We start from the raw sequence: 27,910 nt of genomic DNA, 5'->3' as shown, positions 1-27,910 counted from the left end.
CCTAGACGCAAAGTCCCTCCTGACCTGTAGAGGGCAGTGTGGCGCTGGATGGAATTTGCGTCCTTCCTATCCTCCGCTCGGTTCTTGTGTGAATGCTAGTGCGGCTCCGAAGTGCTGCTGCTGTGCTGCAGGTAGGCAGAGTTAGGTGGCTAGGTGCTATTGTGTCGGCATGAGCAGGGAGGGATCCGTGATATATAGACAGCCCGTTACATGTCACCGGCGGAGGGCTGAGCGCAAGTGTATAATACTGTGTCAGTGGTGACAGCCAGACAGTTTGATTTTCTGCACCCTGAGCTTTCCCATGCTGTTTCTCCTATTAATATGAGTCTGCATAGAGTGCATTTAGCCACAAGTAATCCATATAATTAAGATGCTACATAAGCATGGCTTTAGCTATTGTGGAACTGCAACTTGTAGCATGTCAGCTGGCAGGATCCTCTCTGGAGCGGGTAGCCCCTGATCAGCTGCAGGGTCACTTACCCTGTATAGGCTGCACACACCTACCCCAGGCCCGGGGTAATAAAGAGTCAGTGGTGGAAGCTAGCAGCTGGAGGTAAATATAGATGCAGGCGTTACTGCTCCATGTGAATCCCATACCCTGTGCTTCTGCTCGCAGATCTTCAAGTGCAAAGGACTTTTCTATTCAGTTTGAAAACAAATTAAGTGAACAAATCAGACATTAAGGAGATGTCACCTTCTGTGTCTTGTTGGTGTTTGTCAGTAATAAGTGATAATACTGGTTACCGGCATTCATGTTCTGGAAATAATCTGTAATTACAGATGTTCCCTCATATGTTAACCCTTTTTTCTCCATATATTTTTAAAATATATATTTTTTTTTATTATTATTTTGTAGTTTTATTATACTAGTATTTTATTCCTGTATTGTATTTTCTCATAGTGTATAAAGAAGCAAAAAAGTTTCAACACAGCAGATTACAGTACTGTGGACAAGAATCTACTGGTAGGTTCTTTAATTTAGTTGCAACCAAGCCATGCTTTAAAGCTACCAACCAGTGTATCCCTTAACTGAAAGACTATGGGGTCCATTTATTATGAGATAGCATAGAAATGTGATCTGGGTGGGATCTACCGCCCAGGATTGCATTGCAATATGCGATCCTTTCGGCGGTATGTATGTAGATGCAGGGACAGGGGCTCTGGAAGTACCCTGTCCCTGTGAACTGTTTAGCTGGGTGCTTGGTGTATGCACATGCGGCTACAATGGGCTACCGCCATCTCAGAGTGGCGAAAGACCCAGGAGCCGATGCTATGCTGCCCAATATTGGTACAGGGGCAGAAGGGATAGCAACAGGTATCGGAGATTCCTGCTGCAGTCCCTCCTAGGTACATTCGGGGATAACTAATATTTGTAGCTAACCCCCGAAAACACACGTTTATTAGCTGCAAATATTCTATGGTAAATGGCATTATCTGTCGATTTTTCTAGTTTGAGAAATTTGTAAAAAAAAAAAAAATTTGATATAATTTTTTTTCAACAGAATATGGCGCTGAAACAGATTTCCAGCAATAAGTGCTTTGAGGGATTCCAGAAAGTGTTTGAGCATGACAGGTAAATACTGTAGGTCAGTGGTGGCCAGTCCGGTCCACGTTTTCCAAATCTATCTGGTGCACAGCTGTAGTCATTACTAACTGTCACATTTCCAAAAAATTATGCATTCATTCCTACTATAGATAAACAGGTTGCCTGAAAAACATGAACTGTTTGGCCACCCGTGCTGTAGATGTTACCATAGGCTATTATTACAGTGCATCCATGCATACAAATGCACCACAATAGTTCTATGCCCTCCTATAGGCATTTAAAGGAAATGCCAGGAACTAATATTAGTCACTGTGGTGATTTTGCTGTGTGTAGTTTCTATATAGATGTTAAGATTTATAAAGGGACAAAACCGGAGCTTCACCCAGTATAGATTGCTGTTATTGGGCCAGATGTATCAAGCTTCAAAAGTGATAAAATAGAGAGTGATAGCCAGCCAATCATCTCCTACCTGCCATGTCACAGACTGTGTTTGAATAATGTCAGGCAGGAGCTGATTGGCTGGTTGTTTATCACTCTCCAATTTATCAATTTTGAAGCTTAGTACATTTGGCCCTGTGTCTGTTATTGTACAACAGTCTTTACCATGAGAATTGTCGTGTGCGGGACATAGCACTCTCTCTCTCTCTCTCTCTCTCTCTCTCTCTCTCTCTCTCTCTCTCTCGTGAAAAGGTCACAGAAGTACTGTACTGTATGTGTTACTTCCATCCACCCTTTTCATTCACCGTCCAGCTGCACATTTATAGGAATTGGCATGTTGTGTTTGGCTCTTTTTTTATGTGTGTGTAAAAAGTATTATTATATAGGATAGAGACACCTGTAATAAAGGCAATTGTGAAGTTCCTCCATTGTCATGACAATGTTAAGACAAGAATATGATTAAACCAAATATTACTTGCCTGTGCATTTTATGGGGGAAGAGTACTGTACATCTTGGTGGCATAACATTTTGGTGACAAAAATGATTCCTTGGCCATATATTTGCCAACTTTCCCTGAGACACACATACACACACTAATGCATACTACTACTTTAAAGGCAAGAACCCTAATTGCAGCAGCTGTTTGGAACGTTACATACTAATTGTGTTATGTGCATTTCCCATTCTGTTTAGAAGTAGAAGTGCTGTTGGATTGCTGTTTCTCTTCCATGTGCTACACATCTATTACCCTATTATTTACCTACAAATTAGCATGAAGCAAAACCTTTCCTTGGGATTCTTACGCTGTGCCTGTTAGGAAGCAAACCCTCTACTGAACACACATTTACTCTTACTGCAGGAGCTTGCCTGGTAATATATGTATTTATGTTTGTCGAGAACAAAAGTGAATGTTCCCAATTTACACCAGAAACAGCATTAGTAGTTACTGAGGTTTGTGGTTTTATGTAAGCGAGGGGAAAGTATCATGTCTAATGCAGAACTGTGCCCATTAATTAGCAATAATTGTTTTAAAGCTGTACATATAGATTAGCAGTCTAAATGACCAATGACCGTATTATTTCTATTACAAATAAGCAAGAAAATTTCTTCTTCCTCTCTTTGCTTAATTAAAAAGTATATACAGTTAAACCTGATAATATAAAAGCTGAAATCCAGGTTGCGGAATGTGCGATGTGCAATTTAATTTTGGGCCCGTTGGAAGTGGTGTGCCGGGGTGCACCAAGGTGGTACTGTATGTGTACTTTCCCCAGTTCAGTCACCTGACTACGTTTGGACCGTGCTGCTGTTTTCGCATGATGGACCATTCATGCATTCAATGTCCATTCCTTTTGGCAAACGTTTACCTTTGAAAAAGCTGTCCCTTAGTGACAGCGAAATGTGTCAGGAGCTGCATACCCACCTGCCCCTAACTGCCACTTTAAGCATTTGCACTTTATTTGAGTTCCAACCAGCCGCTTTATTGTAGGACTTTTCTACAATACCCAGATTTACAGTGGACACTTACCTATCTTCATTAGCAAAGGAGGATATCACTGTAATGGAATCCGAACAGGATATATAAAAATCCCCATTTGAAGTCCCCTGATATGGTGGGTTGGCTGTTAGGGGTAATTTAAATATGTATGTACAGTATAAATTGTATAATACATTAAATAATAGTCTATATGCTTGAACACATCCAGAAGACAATGACAGGATGGACATGATAGCACAGGGGGAAAGGTAAGCTGCACTAGGTATGTTTGTGCATTCTGTGCTGCAGAAAAGGGGCGTGGTCGTATTACAAGAGCGTGTCCTCAAAGCATGTGCCATCTGTGCAAGCCACACCCCTTTTTTATCATGCAGGGTGATAGAGGTGCGTATACATGGAGAAACAGAGGGGTATACACAAGGGCTGACAGTGTGCACTTACACAGAGTGACAGAGGGGCATACACAGGATGACATTCAGTCATCTGGGTGAAGACATGTTGCCATTGCCTGCATTTAAATGCAGTGGCAATGGAATTTTGCACCATTTGACAGCAATTTAATTACCCCGGAGAAAGACTTTCTATTGGTACTGATGGGGGAGATACTGAGCAGATAACGAAACATCAGAGGCTACATAGTGGAACCCAGCATGGGGGAGGTAACAGCTGCCCCCCTGGTGGAATCTCAGTGCATTGTGCTATACTAACCTGCCTGGCTCTAATCATTGTGCCCCCAGGTACTATCTTCTGTTATAGGATATAATACCCACTTCCCACAGTTTGTAACTTCACTGATTTGTATACAGTATATATTCGGTACTTATGTAATATCTGGGCTCCCGTTTTTCTTATGAGACCGCGTCCCCTCGCGGGGCTCGCTGCGCTCGCCACGCTTCGGGCACGGTGGCTCGCTGCGCTCGCCACACTATATAAAATCAACTCCATGCGTATTTGGATAGTAGGGGTATGAAAAAATGGGGTGTATTTAACATGGAAGCCCAGATAATACATAAGTACCATATATTCATACCTCCTAACTGTACCCGATTTTTGCTGGACCATTTTTGGGGGGGATAGTCCCGGGCATCACCGTGGGCCGACAGTGTCCTGCAGTGGGGGAGGGCAATTGGGAGTCCCCCCTGCCCAGCATGCGCACAGAGTTTATTCCTGGAGACAGAGGGGCATGGGCAGCTGCTCACAGAGCCGCTGGCCATGCCTCCACAGTGGGGGAAACCAAGGCATGGCCTCACTTGAGAATCAAAACATAAGCAACATCCCCCTGGCTGCTAGGCAACGCCCCCATATTTCAGACGCACTCCTTCGGCGTGTGCAGGAGTCCTGACTTCTGTTCATCACAAGTTGGGAGGTACTGTATATATAATCAGCACAGTCACTAACTGAAGAAATGGGTATAATAGGTCTGATCTGTTTTAAAGAAGAGGAGGTCCTTGTGCAGCGCCCAGGCCCGGCAACAGGGATGGTCAAAGGGGACAGCCGCCCCGAGCCCCAATGCTAGACACCCCACTTAGCCCTCAGCTGCTCGGCCCCTCACTTGGCAGCCCCCCTGCCCTAGCTCAGGTGTTCAGACACATGGGACTCATTGGGGGGGGTGGGTGGGGGGGGGGGTCACAGAGCTACAGGGGATTCAGGTGGGGGGCAGAGTTCAGGGACTTGTGGGGGCAGAGCTACACGGTTCTCAGAAGGGTGCTGAGCCTGAGTGCAATAGGGAGAACAGAGGCTGCTGCAGGGTCACCCAGCCAGTGAGACTGCACTCTGTGGGTAAGAGTGTTTGTGTGTATATGTGTGGGACTCTGTGGGTAAGAGTGTTTGTGTGTGTGTGGGCGTGGCTTCGCGGAGCATGTGAGCGGTAGTGCCGGATAGCAGCACCCGTCTCAACTATCCTGAAAAAGATCCTTCATACGTTCAACACCGGCTAAAACCGACGGCACGGGTGTGGGATCCTCCCTGCATCCCTCCGGTAACAGCAAAACCCAGATACGCCCAGCAGCCACCCTCCTGAACGACAGCGTGCAAGCCAGCGGTATCGAGTCCGGGCGCCATCTTGCCGCGCGCCTCGTGAACAGAGACGAGACGCGAGAGCGGGCGGCTGGGACGGAGAGCTCGGCGCAAGAAGCTGGATATCCCCGCTTGGCCACGCACATTCCAGCACCGGCGGTCGATGCCCAGTTAGAAGGCTACGGAAGCGAGTGACTGTAACAGTGAGTGGGGGTGCGGAGGAGGGGGTGACGCCGCCGCCATCTTCTCTATAAGAGACACAGGCATCCCATCCGGCACAACAGGCGCTGAAAGCGCTCCAGACCTGGGCAGAGATACCTGGTGACACACTCCTACCTGCTCAGAATACCTACCCTGATCCCAGCAAACTCAGCCTGCATTAGAGAAGGAGGCAATAAGATCACACAGCAGAGGAAGAGAGTGGGGACCCCGGCGCCATTATCCCTGCAGGGTGGGACAGTCACAAGAAAAAGGAATCATCTCCCTGCCCAGCCACAGGTACATACTTGGTCTCAGTACTACCCAGGGGGGATAATTAACGCTGCATTGGCCAGCAGAACCAGTAAAGCAGCAACATATATTCCCTAGGAGCCATACCGGGGCCTGGCTGTGACTCCTCACTGCTTTTTAAGCACACCACTTACTGGGGACCCCCTGCTGAAGCTCAGGGCACTGAACTGTGACACTAAGAACCCTCATCAAATACCATTGGCCCCTCTCCTCAGATCTGACTCTCTGAGCCCACAAGTTTACTAATCTGCACCGCTCTCCTACACCTATAAAGCATATATCCTATTTACAACTATTATGGGAAAGAATAACCGCAGCTCTGCAGCTACACAGCTGGAGAGATTTGCCAGAACCCCGCGATCAGCCGTGGAGACCCCCGATTCGGAAGTGACCTCCCAGCCCCCATCTCGGGCCTCATCCCCATGCAATCTCACACCCTCAACACCTGAGAACCAGACGGAGGCCCTGCAACGAGTATTGGAGGCCGTGACCTCTAGTGAACAAAGGCTGACGGATAAAATTGGGCAGGTGCAGGCAGATTTATCCATCATACATCATGATCTGCAGAGGGTCAGAGAGAGAGTGGGAGAGGTGGAGACCCGCACGTCCACACTAGAAGATAAACTCTCGCCCCTCACAGACAAGGTCTCGGACCTCTCATCCCAGGTCAGTTCCATTCAGACCAAGCTCCAGGACATGGAGGGACGCCTGAGGAGGTGCAATATCCGCATAGTGGGCCTCCCGGAGAAGGAGGAGGGCCAACATCCAGAAGAATTTATTGAGAAATGGCTGCGTGACACATATGGAGCAGATGCATTCTCCCCCTTCTTCTCGATAGAGAGGGCGCACCGAGTGCCCACACGTCCCCTGCCCCCTGGGGCCCCTCCCCGCACCCTAATTGCAAAGCTCCTCCATTACAGAGACAGAGACACTGTACTAAGAGTAAACCGAACCAAAGGTCTGCTGAAGTGGAACGGCCAATGAGTGTCTATATTTCCAGATTTCGCGGTGGAGGTGCAGAAGAGCCAAGCTCAATATGCACAAGTTAAACGGCGGCTGAGGGAGCTGAATATACCATACTTCATGTTATTCCCATCAAGACTGAAGGTGCTCGTGGATGGAGAATCCAAATTCTTCGCTACCCCGAGGGAAGCGTCAACATGATTGGACACTGCAAGACCGGCCAGGCGGGCCGTCCTAGATGACTCCTGAATTACTGGCTGCCCATCGTTTGTACGCCATAATGAATAAGTTACTGCTGGAACTGTATACACCTGACTATATTTAGGGATCGGGACTGTTATACCTGTGTCGCAACAGAAACTATCCTAAGACGACAGAGCGTATGTATAACTATGAGCGGGCAATACCTGCTAAATGTTCCTGATAGTCATTGTATACTTTGCCCTCCATTAATAGTTTGTGTTTAAATCTTGAATTTAAAATTGTTGGTACTTATAGAAGGTGTGGATAGGCTTCTCTTATCCACATAAGGGGTTTTTGTTTAGTTAGGGATCCAAGTATGTCGCAGTTCCGGGAGGCATGCAGGGTGGGGGGTGGTTGGGTTAGATGCAAGGTACTCTCAATGCATCAAATGTTGTTTTTTCTTTTTCTCTTTTTACCTCTACTCTTTCACTTTTCTTTCTCCATTTTCTTTTCCCCCTTTTTTCTTAAAATATTACAGACATATACAGTTGGTGGCGTTACGCTGTGCCACGCGCAGTGGTGGCAGACGAAAGGATATATATGTACAGGTTGGCCATGGGTCTATGTATTTTAGTTAAATTATGGCTCCGAATTTAGTTAAAATCACGTCCTGGAATGTCCGGGGTCTTAACGACAAAGTCAAGCGCACATTGGTGCTCGGTCAAATCCGCAAATACAAATCGGTCATTATATGCCTGATGGAGACGCATTTGACTGGCACCAAAGTCCTGTCCCTAAAAAAACCATGGGTAGGTTGGCTCTACCACTCCTCTTATACACCTTCATCAAGGGGTGTGGCAGTGCTCATACGTAGGAATGTCCCTTTTAAAATGGAGCGAGTGAAGACTGACAAATGGGGTAGATACGTCCTAATCCTCTGTACTATCCACTCTGTCCCTCTACTTCTGCTCGCTATATACATCCCCCCTCCATACTCCGCCGAAGTCCTCAAACAAGCCGCGGAGTTTGTGGCCGAGTTCCCGGGCGTGCCCATCATAAGTGTGGGCGACTACAATAATGTGTTAGATCCAACTCTAGATATTCATCGTCAATCAGGAACCCCTGGAAGAGCGGGCCATAGACCATTCAGGGCATTAATAGAGGGTTTGGGGCTAGTCGACGCTTGGCGTCATAAGCATCCCGCTACCAAACAGTTCTCTTGCTTCTCCCCCACGCATTCCTCTTTTTCTAGAATCGACCTGGCCCTGGTGTCACAGACCCTTCTCCCCAAAATCCACTCCATTGCCTACGAATCCAGAGGCATATCGGATCATTCCCCCCTAACTCTAGATGTTCAGATGGGTGGAGACAGGGGTCAGTCATTTTGGAGACTGAATAAATTCTGGTTGACGGGACTAGGAGAAGGGGCTGAATTAATGTCCGCCTGGAAAGAATTTTTAGAGCTAAATAAGGATACTGCCCCAGTCACAATAATATGGGACGCATTCAAATCCCACGTAAGGGGAACATTGATCCAAAAAATTGTAGCCCTCAAAAAAACCTATAAAAAGGCAGAAACTGAGCTAGAGGATGCCTGCAGACAACGTGAGGCTGCCTATTTGGAGGACGGTCTGGACTCATCTAGGCGTGAATGGCTCGTGGCCCAAGAGGCATGGCTAGAATGCCTTGGGGACAAGGCCAAATATAAAATATTATACACTAAACATTCCCAGTATGCCTTCAGTGATAGGCCTGGTAGCTACATGGCCCGCTTGGCGGCCGCAGAGAACACCAATAATAATATATGTGAGATCCGTTCTTCACAGGGAGCTTTATACACTACAACTCCTGAGATAGCCGGCCAATTTGTAGACTACTACCAAACCCTATATAGCTCCAAACTAACACATGACACTTCTGCTATACAGCGTTATCTGGACCAGATTGCTATGCCTACCTTGACCCCAGCGGACATGGAGACCCTGGATATGCCCCTCAGAGTGGAGGAGGTGGAGGTAGCCATTAGGGCCTTCCCGGCCGGTAAAGCACCAGGCCTGGATGGTCTTCCTATAGATTTGTATAAGAAACACATTTCCTTTTATGCCCCTACTCTTTTAAAACTATACAACGACCTGTTCTCCCACGGTTCCCCGCCCCAATCTATGATGGAAGCTGCCATAGTGGTTCTCCTGAAACCCGACAAAAATAAATGCTCAGTAGAATCCTATAGGCCTATATCCCTCCTACCCATAGACATTAAAATCCTCGGCAAAATCCTCTCACTTCGCCTCAATACTGTGATCACCAAGATCATACACCCTGACCAGACCGGCTTCATGCCGGGCAAGTCGACTATGATCAACCTCCGCAGACTGTTTACCCACTTGCAGAACCCCCGCGGGGACGCCAATACATCCATAGTGGTCTCGCTAGACGCCGCTAAGGCGTTTGACTCGATCGAGTGGGAATTCCTTTGGCTCACCCTGGCAAAGGTGGGTATTGGCCCCTCCTTCATCAGATGGGTTCGCCTACTCTATGCCTCCCCGCGGGCCAGGGTATCTGTTAATGGATACATGTCATCTCCGTTTGATCTAGGTAGGGGAACCCGGCAGGGCTGTCCACTGTCGCCCACCTTATTCGCCATCGCAATAGAACCTCTGGCATGCCTGATAAGGGATTCTACGGTGATTGCAGGGTGCAGGGTGGGTCGATTAGAAGAAAAAATAGCGCTGTATGCAGACGACATTTTATTATTCATCTTTGACTATGCCACATCTATGCCTCCACTTCTGGATGTTATAGACAAGTTTGGCACGTACTCGGGTCTTAAAATAAACTGGGACAAGTCCTGTGTACTCCCATTTCAAGGGGACATCCCAGAACCCCCCGCGGTCACCCTCCCACTAAGATGGGTGAATTCCTTTAAATATCTAGGGATACATGTATCCAATGTCCCATCCCAGTATATACCACTAAATATCCAGCCACAGCTAGACTATCTAAAATACAGGATCTCAGTGTGGGGCAAGCTGCCCTTGACAGTCTCAGGAAGAATTAGTCTTATTAAAATGACGGCTCAGCCGAAGATCCTGTATGTACTACAACATGCACCGATATACTTACCCCTTCAGACGTTTAAGAAAATGGACGGCCTGCTCTCTTCTATTATCTGGGCTGGAAAGAGGGCCCGTATTAAATTAAACACACTAATGCGGACAAGAGAGGGTGGGGGTCTGGCGGTCCCCTCATTCCGGTTATACTACCTAGCGGCACAGTTGGCACATCTCTTCAACTGGTGTGGCGAGGGTTCGGCAGATGAGCTCCCCTCGCTGCTTGTCACACATAAACTACCAGGTCTGTCCCCGCTACATGTCCTACTAAGTGACAACAGTAAACTAATAGACATGCCACTGTTTAAATAAGCGGTTATGATCTGGCGACAATCCGGTCGCTTGCTTTCAGCGTCTGGACTTGACCCTGACACCCCCCTCGATGGCACCAGGGCACTTCCCGAACTACTGGGGCTCCAGCTACGTGAGGTCTGGGGCACATGGGGTATCACCACAGACGGCCAATTATATGCAGACAATGTACTTAAATCATTCCAGCAGCTAAGGGATGAATACCAGGTGCCAAATGCGCATTTCTATCGGTACCTCCAGCTCCGCCATGCGTGTCAGGCGCAATTCCCTACGAGCCCCCCAGAACTCAAAGCTTCACCGGTTAAAAATCTGCTGGTGTCCGGTGGACCCCCTCGGGCGATCTCCAGGTTCTACGCAGCCATTTTAACAGCACAACATGCTCCCGGTCTGCCTCATTTGAAGGCCAAATGGGAGCTTGAACTTGGCCCGATCTCGGTGGAGGACTGGGAGTCGGCCCTGGGGAGCCCACGCATATCAACCACCTCATCCAGATACCAGCAGATCCAACTTTACATTCTCCATAGGGTCTACCTGACACCCACTAGGCTATGTAGAATGGGAGGTAGAAATGACTCTATGTGTCCTAAATGCAAGTCACATGAGGGCTCGTTCTGGCACCTCCTGTGGAGCTGCCCAATACTGTCTGCCTTCTGGCAAGAGGTAATTACGTCAATGGTGTCCACGGGCATACCCCGTAACATCTTCACTCCAAGGTTCTGTGCTTTGTCGTTTATGGATGTGGATAGTATTGACAAAAATATGATGAAATACGCGGTCAATTTATGTACTCTGGCCAAGGTGTGCGTGGCTAGGAAATGGATGGCCTCAGAGGGCCCTACACACAGGGAATGGCTTTCTTTAACCAATTCGTGTACACATCCAGAGCCTCAGAGAAAAAGTACCATAAAATATGGGACCCGTGGCTAGAGTCACCCCTTATGCAACCAGATGTATAAACCTTGCCGTATATAACGCATGTCCAGTCATGTTCTGACCATACATGGGAGAGATGAGGGGGGAAGAGAGCATGTACACGGGAGTACTCCCCAATACCACACACCAAGAAGTAGAGTCACGCACTCAAGAATGATTATAGCCTGTATCTCTTTTATTGTACGTATATTGATATGCATCTTAATCACCAATGTTAAACCGTTAATATAGGATATGCTAGATCGGTTTGCCTGTTTACATGGATACTTGCAACAATTGTAACATCAATCTTAAACGCCACCACATAAATTCGGAAATGTTGTCACTGTGGAGCAGAAAATACCCCACCAACAAAAAGCTGTAAATCATTTTGTTCTCATATGTCTTTTCTTCTTCTTTTATTTTCTTTTATCCCAATGCTTTAATGTTTGTTTGTATAAGTTGTAAAATGCTCTGAAAATCAAATAAAAATCATTGAATTTAAAAAAAAAAGAGTGTTTGTGTGTATATGTGTGGGGTTTGTTAGGGATAGACTGCAGGGGCGGGGATTGGTAAGAGTTCGGCTGCAGGGTATGATGGTCAGGATTAGGCTATGGGGGTAGGGTAGCATGGTGATAGAGTGCAGTACACAGGGTGAGGGATTGCGTCACTTTGATAGAGTCTATGTATTCATTTTGTTTAATTATGGAATGTTGTTTGTGATTTTTGTAATGTGAAGAGAATGTATTAATGTCATTTATTGAAATTACATTAATGTCTAATTGCTTAACAGAATACAATTCTTTTGCACATAGAAGTCCCAACAAAAAGGAAATCAGTCATTTACTGTTGGCTCAGTTCTGTATTAAAGTGTTTCTTTGTGTTTCAACAGCACTGAACTGAAGTGTAAAATGAGATTTGGGATCTATCTGCCCCCTAAGGCTGAGAGTGGAAAATGCTCAGTTGTGTATTGGCTCTCAGGTGCGTTGATTCATCTATTGTGCTCTGAATTAGGGAGAGAGATGGGAATATACTAGAGAATGATTACGCGTCTAACTGTCCTCTTTTGTGTCTTTGGAATTGTTCTTTTGCCTCTGCAATTATTCCTGCACCATATTTATTATAGTACTGTGAAGGAAAACCTATGAAGGATTAAATATTGTACATATTGATTTGAAATTTTTATTTTAAATAATGAGTTTGAAAATTAAAATGGCTTCCTCTGACATAGACTGCAAAAAATCATAACTTAAACACAGTAGTGAATATCACAGCTACATAATTACACAATTTGCACATGCTTTCAGTGTGCCTGCTTATAAACTGGCCCATACTGTAGGGTGAACAGCGGGCAGGGTGCCGACAATGAAACAGGGCACTTATGCGAAGCCCAAAAAGTGTGCGTGGCCTAATGCCACATTCTTAATACATCTTGTGGGTGTGCATAGCTCTTAACGGGCATGATGGACTGCCCCTAAGCTTTTCCCACATGGTCTCTTAACACCAGTGGGGAACTTCAGTCTTTCAAAGGGAGAGGAGGGGTTTCCTAAAAGTCTACCCTTATAGTTGCAGTCACTACGACCCGGGAATGGACTTAATAAAGTCAAAATGCTAGGATGGTTATGTCATTAAGCTATGCCCCTTTCAGACAAATTACTGTGTAGTTCTTTACAATCCAGCAAAAGTGATTACCTCCCATATACTGACTCCTGCAGAAACAGGGGTACCCTTAGGTCTGATTACTAGAGAACACCCCTGTACTACTGAAAATATTATGTAGTCCTACACTGCCTTCAATAAGCTGAGTGGCACCCTGAAAGAGGAGAGTCCCATCTTTGAATGGATGTGGCCCTTCTTTCAGTGAAAATCCTGTGGTTTAGGGGGAGGGGTTCTAATGCCAGATATTCCCATCTAGGGAATCAATAGACACAGAGTACCCCTCAGTTATTCAGTGGGTTGTTTTCATACCACAAGCCTCAATACACCAAGCAGCACTAGTGGACCTTCCTGAGCAGCTAAGTGTAGACGAAGCAAGTGAAACGTGGTGTGATAAAAATCAGCAGCTGCTTTATCATAGCAATTAGTACACAGTCACACTCATTCACATACAGATGTATCAAATTCATCAGTGCACTTTGTTAAGCAGTGTCACATCCGATTGTTTAGTTTGTGTAATGACGTGAGCTTAGATACTATCTGTGGCAACCACTACTGGCTTGCGAATGTCCACAGGCATGTGTGTAACCAGCTTCCATAGGAAATTGTGTTGCGTATGCACACAACTGCTAATAGCGGCACTGTGCGGGTTATCAATGTCGCAATGCCTACACACGTGGCAAGCAGTTATCTGCAGGATGAGAAGAGTACAAGATACACAGCACCTGGTGTGCTGAGAAGGGCTGTTGGGTGCGACTGCATCAGTAGTGTATGAGGGAACATCTCTATGCTATTTTCTGGACCTAAAGGTCTTCTGGAAAAATTATTTGTTGTTTGTGTGGGTATAGTATAAATTATAATTGATATTGATGTTGGAACGTGACCATCTGGTTGCCACTTGCAGAAAGACCCTACACTTGGTTTCCTTGCTATGGTGCCACCAGCCCGCGCAGGCATACAGATGGAGCCGGCTTTATCTTTGCCCAGTGCTCACCAGAGTCTCATCTCTGGCATACACCGGCGGTAGACACTGGGACGCACGTGCGTATCACGCACATCCCAGTATCACGGCGGCTGGGCAGCATCTCCCTGCCCGTCTCCGCTTCAGGGAGACGACGCCCAGTTGGGGGGGGGGGGCAGGAGGCTAGGGGGACTGGCGGCGATAGCGGGGGAGGCAGCGGTGACCCCCGCCAAGCTCCGTTGCCACGGGGCACGCAAGCATCTCGGGCACACACAAGATCTGTCGTGTGTGTCTGGGAAGTTCCCAGGGAAATCGTGAGACCACTCGTATCTGATGCTGGTCGTTCTGATGTATGGCCAGCTTTACATATTAGGAAATGTCATTGACTTTGTGCCTCCTATGGTACATCAGTTAAAATGAGTCTAAATAATAATCTAACAATTCTCATTTGCAGGATTAACATGCACAGAGCAGAACTTCATCACCAAAGCTTCCTACCATCAAGCTGCTTCTGAGCATGGGCTCATTGTGGTGGCACCTGACACCAGCCCACGTACGTATTGTATTTTTTAAGCTGTGTTGAAGGAAGAAGCTATGTTATTGCTTTGTTGAGAACCGACACTTAATGGAAAGATCTCGTTATTAGGTTCCCATTTTATTGACTGCTTGGTGATGTGTATCCAAAGAAAACAGATATATAGGTGTCAAGGTAGTGCGTGCGTGCAGTTAATATATTAAATGCTAAATCATGTCATGGTCAGTTTTACTTATTACAGGGCTGTACTAAGGGCCTAACTCAGTGATGAACGCAGATCACATAGCCAATGCATCTTTGTACGCAGCGGCTGTGCAATAATATGCTAATGCTGCATGAGGTGTCTTGTGTCAATAGATACTTCCTGCCGACTTCCCTGATCTGCTGCAGATCATATATGGGACTGTTAGACATATGAGTAACTAGGTTGCTCAATGTCTGGTGTAATAATGCTGCAAGAGCTAGTAAATCTGCCTTGGAAGATGCAGACCCTGGCCTCTGTATTCCTATATAATGGGGCAGCCATTCCCCCGTTTCGGTAAACCTCCAAACTGCTGCAGCCTATCAGTCAGGCTATGATGCTTAGTGCTACTGTATCACAAAATGGTGGTGTATATAACACCATCTGCGAACATCTGGTTTAGGCCCTACATTGAGAATAAGCCAACCTGTCCTGCTCTCCTGGAACGTCCAGAAGGCTCTTGAATAGCGGGCGGCCCTCCAGGAAAGCAGATCGTTCTGGATTCTGCCTCTAACCGCCTCAACATATATAATTTATTTTTATATAAAATTGACAACCAATCACTGAAAATTGTAGTTTATTTACTCTGAATCCTACATTTATTTCTATCCAAGTCTGGCAGTGAATAAGCATTATTTTCTAGTGAGTGTTTTTAAGGTCAGGTGACATATGACAGGAAAAACAGCAGAGGCAGAGAGCAAGTTCCTCTTTGGCGAATGTACGTTTGCTTAGATTTGCGTAGAAGTAAATGTGAGTGTTTACAGAGTTTCTCCTGATTCATTTAACAATCATTTTCCTTTTCACCTTTTGATTTGAACCAGCTGCTCACTGACCATTGTAACGTAGAAAGCACATATCTTACAGAGACAGTCCTGATGTCCCCTCACTGTCATGGTTCGTGGTACTTAATGGTCAGGGATAATGAGAAATTAGCATCAGAATCAGCTTTATTGGCCAGGTATATTTGCGCATACTAGGAATTTGGCTTGGATTGTTGTGCAACAGCCGGGTAGGTACAGTTAAGCAGTGACAGTACAGATATGCATAACACATACAGGTCCTATTTATTTTGTTATTTGTATTACTCACCCATAAACACTACTAATACCTACAGCTCTTTACAGAAAGGGCTATTGATTATATATAATAAGAAAAATTAAATCATTAACATTCAAATCCATCCTCTGCGGTTTTTCCCCTATTTAGTCTCTTTGATTGTAAGCCCCGATGATCAGACCCCTTTCTCTTTCACTTTTGAAACTTAGTGCATCTGGGCCTCTGTCTTAAGGGGCCTACACATGGGACGACTGCTGAGCGGTCTCAGCAATGTTGCAAGATCGCTCAGCACACAGCGCTGCACAGCTATGTGTCGGCAATGTGTGCTGAGCGATCTCTCAGGGCCAGCGTTCTCCAGTGAGCACACTGGCCCTGACCAGCGATGTAACTAGATTTATCCAGCATGCTGGACATTAATACCCATTGATGGCGATTTGCAGGGCAGCGCATCGTGATTGCAATGGCCCCTACACCAGATCACTTAGAAAGTGCCCAGAAATCGCCACGTGCCTATAAGTTTGTTCCCATCCTGACTATAAGATAACGATAACCAGCTGGTTAAGTGGTGAAGCAACACTGTTACCACACAAATCCGCTGTGTAAGTGCAGCATTTGGTGGTAAGCATTAACCCCTTCCTGACGCAGCCAGTTTTTGCCTTCCTGACAGAGCCCTTTTTTTCAAATCTGACATGTATCACTTAAGTGGGGATAACTTTTTTTTGCTTTTACTTATCCCAGTGATTTTGAGATTGTTTTCTCGTGACACATTGTACTTCAAATTAGTGGTAAATTTGGGTCGATACAGTCTGTGTTTTTTTGTGAAAAATACCAAAATGTCGTAAAAAAATGGAAAATTTAGCAATTTGCAAAATGTTAAATTTTCTGCTTGTGAGACAAATAATCATACCACTCAAAATAGTTAATAACTAACATAGACCATATGTCTACTTTATGTTTCCATCATTATTTCAACTTCCTTTTAATTTTTTTGGACACTAGGAGGCTTACAATATGAATAGCAAATTCTCAAATTTTCAAGAAAATTTCAAACACTGATTTTTTTAGGGACCAGTTCAGTTCTGATGTGACTTTGAGGGACTTGTATGTGAGACACCCCCATAAATGATGCCATTTCAAAAACTGCACCCCTCACAGTATTCAAAACAGCATTTTGGAAGTTTGTTAACCCTTTAGGTGTTTCACAGGAATTAAAACAAAGTGTAGGTGAAATTTCAAAATTTCATTTTTTTTGCAGATTTGCAATTTTAATACATTTTTCTAAGGAACACAGTAGATTTTACTAGAGAAATGTGACTAAAAATTGATTCCCCCAATTCTTTTGTTTTCATAAATATCCTATATGTGGCCCTAGTGTGCACGTTGACCAAACCACAGGCTTCATAATAGAAGGAGCACCTACTTGATTTTGGAGCCTCCTTTTTATGAGATTATTTTTTAGGCACAATGTAGGTTTCTAGGCACCATAAGATGCTAAAATTTAGGAACCCCCCCACAAGTGACCCCATTTTGCAAACTACACCCCTCAGGGAATTCATCTAGGGGTATAGTGTACATTTCAAACCCCCAGGGGTTTCACCAATTGTGGTACAACTGGGCAGTGAAAATGAAAAATTTAATTTTTTACACAAAAATGCAGTTCTGGCTCAAAATTTTTCATTTTCAGAAGGTATGAAGGAGAAAAAGCACCCCAAAATCTGTGCCCCAATTTCTCCCGAGTACGGCAATGCCTCACATGTGACCAAATAATACCATTTGGGTGCATGGCAGGACTCAGAAGGGAAGGAGTGATTTTTGGATTTTGCAGCTCAGATTCTGGTGGAATGTTGGTGGGTGCTATGTCGCATTAGCAAGACCCCCCAAGCACCAATACAGTGGAAACCCCCACAAGTGACCCCATTTTGCAAACTACACCCCTCAGGGAATTCATCTAGGGGTATAGTGTACATTTCAAACCCCCAGGGGTTTCACCAATTTTGTTACAACTGGGCAGTGAAAATGAAAAATTACATTTTTTTACACAAAAATGCAGTTCTGGCTCAAAATTTTTCATTTTCACAAGAAATGAAGGAGACAAAGCACCCCAAAATCTGTGCCCCAATTTCTCCCGAGTACGGCGATGCCTCACATGTGACCAAAAAATACCATTTGGGTGCATGGCAGGACTCAGAAGGGAAGGAGTGATTTTTGGATTTTGCAGCACAGATTCTGGTGGAATGTTGGTGGGTGCTATGTCGCATTAGCAAGACCCCCAAAGCACCAATACAGTGAAAGCCCCCCACAAGTGACCCCATTTTGCAAACTACACCCCTCAGGGAATTCATCTAGGGGTATAGTGTACATTTCAAACCCCCAGGGGTTTCACCAATTTTGATACAACTGGGCAGTGAAAATCAAAAAATTACATTTTTTTACACAAAAATGCAGTTCTGGCTCAAAATTTTTCATTTTCAGAAGGTATGAAGGAGAAAAAGCACCCCAAAATCTGTGCCCCAATTTCTCCCGAGTACGGCAATGCCTCACAGGTGACCAAATAATACCATTTGGGTGCATGGCAGGACTCAGAAGGGAAGGAGTGATTTTTGGATTTTGCAGCTCAGATTCTGGTGGAATGTTGGTGGGTGCTATGTCGCATTAGCAAGACCCCCCAAGCACCAATACAGTGGAACCCCCCCACAAGTGACCCCATTTTGCAAACTACACCCCTCAGGGAATTCATCTAGGGGTATAGTGTACATTTCAAACCCCCAGGGGTTTCACCAATTTTGATACAACTGGGCTGTGCAAATGAAAAATTACATTTTTTTACACAAAAATGCAGTTCTGGCTCAAAATTTTTCATTTTCAGAAGGTATGAAGGAGAAAAAGCACCCCAAAATCTGTGCCCCAATTTCTCCCGAGTACGGCAATGCCTCATGTGTGACCAAAAAGTGTCAGGACTCTTGTCCTTATATTTGAACAACAACATATTTTCGGTGCATATTCCCCTGCTTTCACCCCTTCTCATTACTTGGGCAATGTGCGTTTTTGGGAGGCCTCTTTGGTTCTTGCGCACAGTACCGCAAGCTGCTGTACCTCTTGAACCAAGGGCCTTAAACAGGGGGATGCTAGTGTAAAAGTTATCCACATAGAGGTGATAACCTTTATCCAGGAAGGGGTGCACTAAATCCCAGACAATTTTTCCACTAACACCTACGAGGGAGGGGGGGCATTCTGGCGGTTCAATTCTTGAATCCTTCCCTTCATATACCCTAAACCTATGAGTGTACCCTGAGGTGCTTTCACACAGCTTATACATTTTTATGCCATACCTTGCCCTCTTACTGGGAAGGTACTGGCGGAATTTAACCCTTCCTTTAAAATGTATAAGGGACTCGTCTATGCAAATGAATTTATCTGGGATGTACATCTCTTCAAATTTGGCACTGAAATGATCAATGACCGGCCTGACTTTGAATAGCCGGTCAAAGGTGGGATCATCTCTGGGTGGGCACTGTGCATTATCGTTGTAATGCAAAAATTTAAGGATTAACTCAAAACAAGTCCGGGTCATGGCCATACGGTAAAGTGGGGTGCTGTACAGAACATCTGTACTCCAATATTGCCTAATTTCTGGCTTTTTTACTATGCCCATATGAAACACCAGACCCCAAAACGTCATCATCTCTACTGCATCTACAGGGGTCCACCTAGCAAATGATGACGTGGGGTTTTGAGCAATAAACTGCTGGGCATATAAATTAGTTTGGTCCACCATTAAATTTATAAAATCATCAGAGAAAAATAATTTGAAAAAGTCAATTTCTCTGAGACCTGTGGAATCAAATTGGATTCCTGGGATGGCCAAAAACTCAGGAACCTGGGGCTCAAAATTGTCTGGTGGTGGGGTCCATACGAGATCAATTATTGGGGGGGGGGTCTCAGCTGCTCTACGGGGGCGTCTTTGAGGGGGTCCCTCATCACTAGAGGAGGAAGAGGAGCTTAAGATGAATCCTTCAAATTCCCCGCTTGCCTCACTGGCTGTGTCAGAGGCAAGCATGGCATATGCCTCCTCCACTGAATACATTCTTCTGGATGACTGGGATGACATTTGGGATGCCATTTTTATTTTTGTGTTTCTGGTAGTGAAATGTTTCAACACGTGTATAGTGTAGGGGGGGTACAAACTTTATTTCAATGTAGTATGTAGTGTGTAGTGTGTATGTAGTGCAGAAAAAAAAAAAAAATAGGTCCTGCGCTAAAAATTGAGCACAGATGTTGGTCAGTAACGTCCGTCACTGAACAGCGCTCAAAGGCAACAGGAATTTGATCCAAAAAAAAAAAAAAAAATTAAAAAAAGACCCCACAGCACCCTCAAAAAAAAAAAAAAAAAGGTGATCAGTGATGCGACACTGATTACCAGTGAGGGGCAGCAGGTGCACAACCTTTGGTGCAACTGACAGTGCAACTGGCAGCAACTGACAGGTATATATAAAAAAAAAAACCTCTGCACCCCCAAAAAGTTGCTGATCACCTCAGATATAGTGATCAGCACAAAAGGGGGGGGGGCAGCAGACACAAAATATAGCACTCTCTATCACTCTCTGTCACTATCTCTCTCTATCTCTCTCTATCTCTATCTCTCACTATCTATCACTCTATGACACTGCAGCAGCAGCACTGACAGTTATATATATAAAAAATAACCCCTGCACCCCCAAAAAGTTGCTGGGGGTGCACAAAAGGGGGGCAGCAGACACAAAATATAGCACTCTCTATCACTCTCTGTCACTATCTCTCTCTATCTCTCTCTATCTATCACTCTATGACACTGCAGCAGCAGCACTGACCGTTATATATATAAAAAATAACCCCTGCACCCCCAAAAAGTTGCTGGGGGTGCACAAAAGGGGGGCAGCAGACACAAAATATAGCACTTTCTATCACTATCTCTCTCTATCTCTCTATCTCTCACTATCTATCACTCTATGACACTGCAGCAGCAGCACTGACAGGTATATATATAAAAAAAAAACCCTGCGCCCCCAAAAAGTTGCTGATCAGTTAATTTATACTGATCAGCACAAAGGGGGGGGGGGGGGCAGCAGTCAGTTGCACACGCAGTACAGCTGTATATATATAAAAAATATATAGCACAATCTGTCACTATCTCTCTATCTCTCTCTATCTCTCTCTATCTCTCTATCTATAACTCTATCACACTGCAGCAGCACAAAATATAGCACTCTCTGTCACTAGCTCTCTCTATCTCTCTCTATCTCTCTCTCTCTATCTCTCTATCTATAAATCTATCACACTGCAGCAGCACAACACAGCACAGCACAACACAGGAAGTCACAAGAAGTAACAAGATCCAGGAACGCTACAAGCAGTGATCAGGTAAGTATTTGCAAGGATCAGGTCAATATATCGCGGCAGATAGGCACGGTGACCGCACTGCACGCAATTCCAGACCGGAATGGCGTCTGCAGTGCAGTCACCGTTAGTTTAAATCACCCTCCATGGCTGTGATTGGTTCGTCCGTCCGACGAACCAATCACGGCCTTTGGGGGCGGGTGGGGTGACACCAGTGTCACCCTTACACCCCGTGGTGATTGGTGCTGTACTTTACAGCACCAATCACCACCGATCCCTGTGTCACCGGCTAACGTTATTCGCCGGTACACAGGAAAACGCTGTGAATGGCTGTTCACACTGAACAGCCAATCACAGCGATCGCCGACGGGGGGGCGGCATCGCAGCCCCCCCTGGGCATGCAGGGACATGTCTGCTGTCAGGGACAGCAGACATGTTTAAACTGTCACCGCGTCTATAGACGCGGTGACAGTTTAAAGCCATGACGTACATTTATGCCATGTGTCGGGAAGTACATCCCGGCCATGACGTAAATGTACGTCAAATGTTGGGAAGGGGTTAAGCCAACAATAATAAAGTAAAACAATGATCTTCGCTTATCTGGGTGGGCTTTTCTCATGTACTGGCAAACACCTACATCTGTAATGCAAATAGAAACATTCAAATGTATCCATGCAAAGCCAAAGAAAGGCTATTCAGTTGAGTCAATTAAATTGATCACACCAGCCAGAAAAAAAAAAAAAAACTTGTGAGATTCTGACGCCTCAGAATAAAGCTGGATTAATTCCATGTGTGACGTGGTTTGTGTAATGTGTGAACAGTTTTAGCTAATCACAGTTTTTCCAGATTACAGTATGTAAGAAATGGTGTTCGCTATTACATAACATTATGTGCAGTATGCACACAACCTCATGCCTACCTTTTCCTGATAATCTGAATTATTCTGGGTCCTGTCTAGATCCTAGATCAAGTGTAATGTTAGCTAGTGTTTCAGCATTACCATCTCCCATGTAAGCTTAATCATAGTGCTTCCATCTAATGAATTTACTGCTGAGCGTTTAATTGGGGACAAGTGTGAAGGGCATTTGCAGAGTTGGATAGTAAACATTGCAGATATCCTTATTACCTGCAACAAATCAATTCTCACAATCTCCTTACTAAAACTACACACTGTCTGATGTTGTTGGTCGTCCTGACAGTCTGCGATTATTGGAGGACATTATGGGAAAATGTGGAAACTGTGGTCAGATTATCGGGAGATTGAGGCCGAGATTTTCTGGTGGTTGTGATCAGGATTCTCCAGGTTATCGGACAAATGCCAAAATGATCATTCAAACCCAGTATGTAATTCAGCAGGCCGAGCACCCGATTATTGGCAAATTGGTTCAAGTAATGTACAATGTGTACCTATATTGTGTTTGCAGAACTCTACACTAGCATCATTTATCATACAATCCAGAGATTTACTTAAACTGTGTGCGCTTTCTGCGAGCAGGCGGCACTCCCATCAATAATGTATAATGACCCGGTGCCCTCAGTCAAAACTCCACAGCAGAGCCCAAATTATAGACACAGGAACTGCAGCATTCGGTAATCAAAAACGGTCACAAAAAGTTCTGCAACGTTTCGATGTTTACTTGTCACATCGACTGATGATGATGACAAGTAAACATCGAATCATTGCAGAACTTTTTTTTAGAATAAGCTGTGTGTTTCTGTTTTGATATTTGCAAGGTTTAACAAATGACAATGCTGCATAAATGTTCCTTTCTGCATGTAATATGTTACACAATTCCTGTATGAATTGTCTACTTTTCTGTATTATAGGTGGTTGTAATATAGACGGGGAGGAGGAAAGTTGGGATTTTGGTACAGGTGCTGGCTTCTATGTTAATGCCACAGAGGATCCCTGGAAAACGAACTACAGAATGTACTCTTACATTGTGGAGGAGGTAACTGGCCGGCCTTACTAAGTATATGAATACTCCAGTAGATGACACTCATGTAATATTTGTATTATATTACTTGGCCATTATATGGAGGGAGGGAAACACTGCAGCCAGGGAGAGGCACATAGGGGCCAATTTAATTACTTGCAGAGGGATCAAGAAGTCCTTGCAACCGTATTTCCATGCTGTTGCCGACATTGTAAACCACGTTCCTTGTAGCCTAGTCTTGTACCAGGACAGTAAGTGCGACATATAGATGCACTTATGGGAGCGAAATGATCGTGCATAATTGAATTGTCCCCATAAATGGTAAGATCCAGTGAGCGCTATGAGGGGGGATGGGAGGGGGCAGGCTGCTACATATACACAGAGGATTGTATCATATATTTATACGTATGCACACTTGAAGCAATTGTTGTTTAGTAGGAGTTAGAGTGTTTGGTGTCTGTGCTGCAGCTGTAAATACACATTATACATCAATGAAGCGAATAGTAACACGTTAGACATGTAAGGTTGCCCAGTGATTTTCCGTCTATTTATTGCAGCTGCCTCATCTTATAAATGGCAATTTCCCAACAGACCCAGACAGGATGTCTGTTTTGGGGCACTCTATGGGGGGTCATGGTGCCTTAATTTGTTCATTAAAAAACCCTGGAAAATACAAGGTAAGATTTGCTGGAATATTCTGTTTTTACATTGTTACTATTAAAGGCTATTTGCAAGAAGACTGGTAATCCGAACAATTATAATACGCTGTGCAATTTAACATTGAGCACATTTGAGGTTCTGGGCATAATTTTCATCTAAAAAATCTGGATGCACCTACCACGGCCAGGTAACCTTTTATAGATTTATTATTTAGACATTAAGGGGGGTATGCAATCCCGGATCACGGCTGTCGATCCCTTCCGACAGCCGTGATCCAGGCCCGTTTGCGGTTTGGCCCCACAGCAGATCAGCAGGCGGGATTCAATGTCCCGCTTGCCGATCGTCATAAAGGGAGCGTGTCCACAAAAACGGGTGTGGATTGTTGATTTTTGCCCAGGATCGGGACCATCTGCGCTCGTTATCGGCAGAACAGGCCTGACTGCTTCTAACGTCGGGCTCGTTCTGCCGAGATGCCTCTTCAATGCTGTCGGTAAAGACAGCATTGAATAGGGCCCCACTGCTATTTCCCCTGTCGGGAATAGCGGCAGAGGATTGCATACCCCCTAAGTGCTTATCTGGACAACATATTATGTAATAGACAATGAGCACTGAGGATATGTGGGTCATTAACAACTATGCACCCTCAACTTTTTTTTTTTTTTTTTTTTAAATAACCTTTTGATGTGGGACTCTCTTCTTGCCTGCATTTAGGCCCTTATTCAGATCTGATTGCACTACAAATTTATTCTCAAAATGGGCAAAACCATGTGCACTGCAGGTGGGGCAGATATAATATGTGCAGAGAGAGTTAAATTTAGGTGGGAAATGTTGATACTGAAATCTAAATTGCAGTGTAAAAATACTGCAGCCAGTATTTACCCTGCACCGAAACAAAATAACGCACCAAAATCTAACTCTCTCTGTACATGTCACATCTGCCCCACCTGCAGTGCACGTGGTTTTGCCCATTTCGAGAACAAATTTGTACTGCGATCAGATCTGAATAAGGGCCTTAGCCCGCTTGGAGAGCTTTGTGTGTACTGGTCTGGTAGGGAATGGGTTAAACAGTAGCGGTAAGCAGTTCCAGCTCTGACATTTATCTTGTTGTTTAAGAACATCTTGGTTTTCTCTGCCCACAAGTATTTATGAAGAGCGTAATCCTACAATTAAACCATCCACTGTATCTTGATGTCTGAAAGGATGACTCAGTCTATGGATTTAAGTTTCCTACTGATCCCGTAGCATCCTCTAAAGTGTATTTTGTGTTTCAGTAATTAAGAAAGGATAATGGTGAAGCAAAAAATATATGATTAATAGATCTGAATTGTGATGCACTTGGATAAATACTGTCTAGTACAAATTGTACACACGTAAGAGAATCAATATAGTAACATCTTTTATTTTTTTCTGCATTTCAAATGTTATGTAATTATAAAATCTATGTTTACAGATGTGTCATTATATTCTAGCGCTGCAGTTGAGCCTTACACATATTTACACAGCGTATAGGTGAAGTTGTAGGAAATTTCAAAGTGATCTGTGGATTAGGGACTGAAATGCGTCATGCCTGGGGACGTGACATGGAATGATCCTCCATTGTAGTGTGCTGGGGGCACTTTTTGTTTTTCCCCAGCAAGCTACAGTACTGTATGTCTTTTAAGTCCCTGAGATGTACGTAATGCTGTCATTTGGGTACTGACAAACCGTTTTGTTCATTTTTTTCTGCTTCTAAATACATTTAGTTTTTTTTTTTTTTTTACTACCTTGCCTTATTGTATTCTTTATAATAGACCGTCTCAGCATTTGCCCCCATTTGTAATCCTGTTCAATGTCCCTGGGGCCAGAAAGCTTTCAGTGGATACTTGGGATCAGATGCCAATAAATGGGAGGTGAGCTTTTTTATGAAAAAATATGTATATAGTACAATTCTCTGCTTTTGCGATTGTGTTGTTGTATGTGGACTCCTCCATTTTTGTTTGTTTTTTAGTCTACTTGTCTTTTTCCAATAAATGGCATTCAACAGATAGATGCAAGAGGCAGCAGGGGCTCCCTTTTATTTAACATCACCCAAACTACCAAATGTGAATGCGCTTTACTATGTTGATTATCTGGTTCACTTGCACTTTAAAGTCACGTATACAATATAAAGAAAAACAAGGAGAGAGGGGACACGTCCAATTTCTCAGTTCCTGCAGGATCTGTGATGGGTGAGAAAGGGGGTTATAAAAAGAAGTAGGTTGTGTGAGGCAAGCAGATAAGAAATATTAGTAAATGGTCAGGCAGAAATGATTAAAGTGAGAAAGTGCTTCCCAAACACACAGTTCTCTCTAAACACTATGACAATCGTGGACCAACTTATCATCGGAAAAAAAATATATAACTGGGCTGAGGATTTAGGTCATAAAATTGAATAAGCCATTATAGTTTGTTTATAAGCAGCAAATATATACATAAACAATATTTCACACCATAAAAAGCATCAATATAGTAATATAAAACATCATAATCACAATACAGGTCGGGTCTCCCTTATCCGTGTATTCCGAAAACCATGTTTTTTCAGAATATTTTGGGGGTTTTTTTGTCCCCCCCCCCCCCCCCCCTCCCCCAACCCTTTTTTTTTTTTTTTTTTTTCATACTTACCTGGAGGTGTCCATGGAGGATTGACCAGAGCCTCCTGATTTCTCCAGTTCCCAGCAATGCATCTCTTGCTATTGCACATGTGTTGTATGAGTTCTGCTTGAGCTTGGTTGATAGATTTGATGTGTTGTTCAGCAACAGGACTATAGAGAACTTTGAAGGGCTTAAAACCACAATAAATAACAATATGTAGCTTACTAGAGAATTGGAAACAAGAAACATCCAAGGAAATGTGGGACCTGGAAACCTTTTGCTTAAATGTATCACATAATGATGACAGTCTAACCAGTGTTACCTTTTAGTATCATTAAAATGAATGAAATACTGAACTAGTTGACCAAACATTTCTGTATTTCTATATACCTTTATTGAAATTGGTCTCGGCACTGCAGGCCAACCGGTAGAGAATGTTAGTAGTATAATGCATCCAGCTGAGGTAGTGTGCTCAACTAAAACTGCAGGATATGATATAACGCTGTGACACATCTCACATAATTCTGTTCTCCTTTTGCTTTTTTGCAAGTCCTATGATGCCACTCATCTGGTGAAGGCTTATTCCGGTGCACAGCTGGATATACTAATTGACCAGGGTAAAGATGACCAGTTCCTATCTGCCGGGCAGCTGTTGCCAGACAATTTTATTGCAGCATGCACTGAGAAGAAGATCCCTGTGGTGTTCAGACTGCAAGAGGCAAGTATTACGGATACATGTATGAAGAAATCTCTTGTTTTTAGGTATTTTAAATATTTGAAAGAGTAATGCAACATATAAAGAATCAAATAATTTTTCAACATGTTGTAAATAAAATGAATGGACTGTGTAATATATTGCACCTTTTATTGTTTCATTTCTAGTTTTGGCTCATTATAATGCATGTTTAGATGTCAGTGTCCTGCATGCTGCAATTGTTAATGTATATAATGCTTCATTAAATGTATTTTTTTTTGTTTCCTTTATAGGGATATGATCACAGCTACTTTTTCATAACCACATTTATAAATGATCACATCAAACATCACGCAAAATACCTGAATGCGTAAGATTTTCTGAGGAATAAACTTGGTCCAGAACTGACAGCAACATTCAATGCTTTATCCACATTTACATACAAAGTCATTGCTGTTTCAATCCATTTCAAATAAAGAATGATGAGGATGTCTTGATATGTGGTTTATTAATTGTAGAAGTTAGGCACAATTGTTCATATGCAACAAATAAGTTGGCAGCACGGATGGTGTAATGGTTAGCATTACTGCCTCACAGCACTGAGGACATGGCTTCAAAAATATACTGGTAGGTTATTTGGCTCCCCAAAAAATATCAACCCTAAAATTAATGTGTGTGCGTGTGTATAGATTGTAAGCTCC

The 27,910-nt window shown here is 44.0% G+C and overlaps 1 protein-coding gene across 2 annotated transcripts; it reads left to right on the top strand.

Moving 5' to 3' along the window:
• On the top strand, window positions 1-27,698 carry ESD (esterase D). 2 transcript variants are annotated; one of them, XM_083168993.1, is made up of 10 exons: window positions 1-131; window positions 902-964; window positions 1,503-1,573; window positions 12,376-12,464; window positions 14,555-14,653; window positions 23,133-23,257; window positions 23,800-23,919; window positions 25,693-25,791; window positions 27,066-27,233; window positions 27,503-27,698. In XM_083168993.1, exons 1-10 carry the CDS (start codon window positions 93-95, stop codon window positions 27,581-27,583), a joined length of 954 nt encoding a protein of 317 aa, XP_083025119.1. In that variant the 5' UTR covers window positions 1-92; the 3' UTR covers window positions 27,584-27,698. The 2 variants fall into 2 exon arrangements, with proteins under 2 accessions (XP_083025119.1, XP_083025120.1); XM_083168994.1 differs by lacking the exon at window positions 1-131 and adding an exon at window positions 184-553.
• Window positions 27,699-27,910: the final 212 nt, after the last annotated feature.

Source organism: Crinia signifera, chromosome 2 (assembly GCF_055691185.1).
Source record: "Crinia signifera chromosome 2, ASM5569118v1, whole genome shotgun sequence".
Lineage (NCBI taxonomy): Eukaryota > Metazoa > Chordata > Amphibia > Anura > Myobatrachidae > Crinia > Crinia signifera.
The sequence above is the reverse complement of the archived record's forward strand: the minus strand, read 5'-3'. Positions and strand labels throughout refer to the sequence as shown.

Coding starts and splice junctions, on each gene's coding strand:
- ESD (XM_083168993.1), top strand. CDS start 93: ATGCTAGTGCGGCTCCGAAGTGCTGCTGCTGTGCTGCAG. Junction 965..1,502: donor CTGTGGACAAGAATCTACTG/GTAGGTTCTTTA, acceptor TTTTTTCAACAG/AATATGGCGCTGAAACAGAT. Junction 1,574..12,375: donor AAAGTGTTTGAGCATGACAG/GTAAATACTGTA, acceptor GTGTTTCAACAG/CACTGAACTGAAGTGTAAAA.